Source organism: Terrapene carolina, unplaced genomic scaffold (genome assembly GCF_002925995.2).
Source record: "Terrapene carolina triunguis isolate 2854851 unplaced genomic scaffold, T_m_triunguis-2.0 Scaffold243, whole genome shotgun sequence".
NCBI lineage: Eukaryota > Metazoa > Chordata > Testudines > Emydidae > Terrapene > Terrapene triunguis.
The window spans coordinates 490,091-491,083 of NW_020664594.1; the positions used below are offsets into that span (position 1 = coordinate 490,091).

A 993-nucleotide genomic window follows, 5' to 3' on the forward strand; every position below is an offset into this window, starting at 1 on the left:
TGCCCGGCTCCCTTCCTCGCTCCCTGCCAGCGCCCGGCCCCCTGCCCGGCTCCCTGCCCGGCTCCCTGCCCGGCTCCTACCTGACTCCTGCCTGCGCCCAGCTCGCCTGCTCATGGTTCTCTCCCCAGAGGCTCCAGTGCTCTTTGTGAACAAGCAGGAGAAGCCGGAGAAGGTGCTGGTGCTGGAGGGGGGCAGTGCCGTGCTCTCAGCCATCGTCTCCAAGGAGCAGGCCCCAGTGAGCTGGAGGGGGCCCCAGCAGCCCCTGGCAGCAGGGCAGCGCTGCGAGCTGCGGCGAGAGGGCCGGGTGCACAGCCTGGTGCTGACCAACGTGGGCAAGGACGATGCCGGCCTCTACACCTGCCTCTCCTGCCATGACCAGATGCAGTTTGAAGTGAGCGTGAAAGGTGAGGGCAGCAGCGGCGGGGGGCGGGGGGGGTCCCAGCCGGCAGCCCAGCAGCCCCAGGGCAGAGCAGGGCAGACGCTGACTGCAGCAGGGGATCTGGCAGCGGCTGGGGCAGGACAGGGCCGCCCCATGGCTGTGGGGATCCAGTGGTGCTGGAGGCAGGTTGGGTCCCCCATCAGGGGCACAGATACCAACTGGCCTCTGCTCATGTTCCCAGAGCTGCAGGTGAAATTTGTGCGAGGCTTGTCGGACGTGCAAGCGCACGTGGGTGAGACGGTGCTGCTGTGGTGCGAGCTGTGCAAGGCCAGGGGGCAGGTGGTGTGGCTGAAGGATGGGCAGGAGCTGGAGCCCAGCGGCAGGTGGGAGATCAAGGCAGAGGGGCGGGAGTGCTCCCTGGCGCTGAGCAACGTGGGGCCTGAGGACGCCGGCGAGTATTCCTGCGAGTCCAAGGATGACCGGACGCTGGCCACGGTAACTGTGCTGGGTGAGTCACGGGGCCACAGGGCCCTGCTCCAGGGACTTGATCCCCCTGGGGCCCAACCTTCAGCCCCGGGGCCCTGACCCCCCCAGCCCAACCCTCAGCCCCGGGG

General features: G+C 68.9%; 1 protein-coding gene across 1 annotated transcript in view; it reads left to right on the forward strand.

Moving 5' to 3' along the window:
• The window catches only part of OBSL1 (obscurin like 1), a 49,963-nt gene that overhangs the window by 39,373 nt on the left and 9,597 nt on the right, over nucleotides 1-993 (forward strand). Inside the window, exons 17-18 of the mRNA XM_029912785.1 lie at nucleotides 129-404; nucleotides 621-887. Of these exons, the coding sequence (XP_029768645.1) occupies nucleotides 129-404; nucleotides 621-887 (543 nt within the window). The remainder of the gene's footprint in view (nucleotides 1-128; nucleotides 405-620; nucleotides 888-993) is intronic.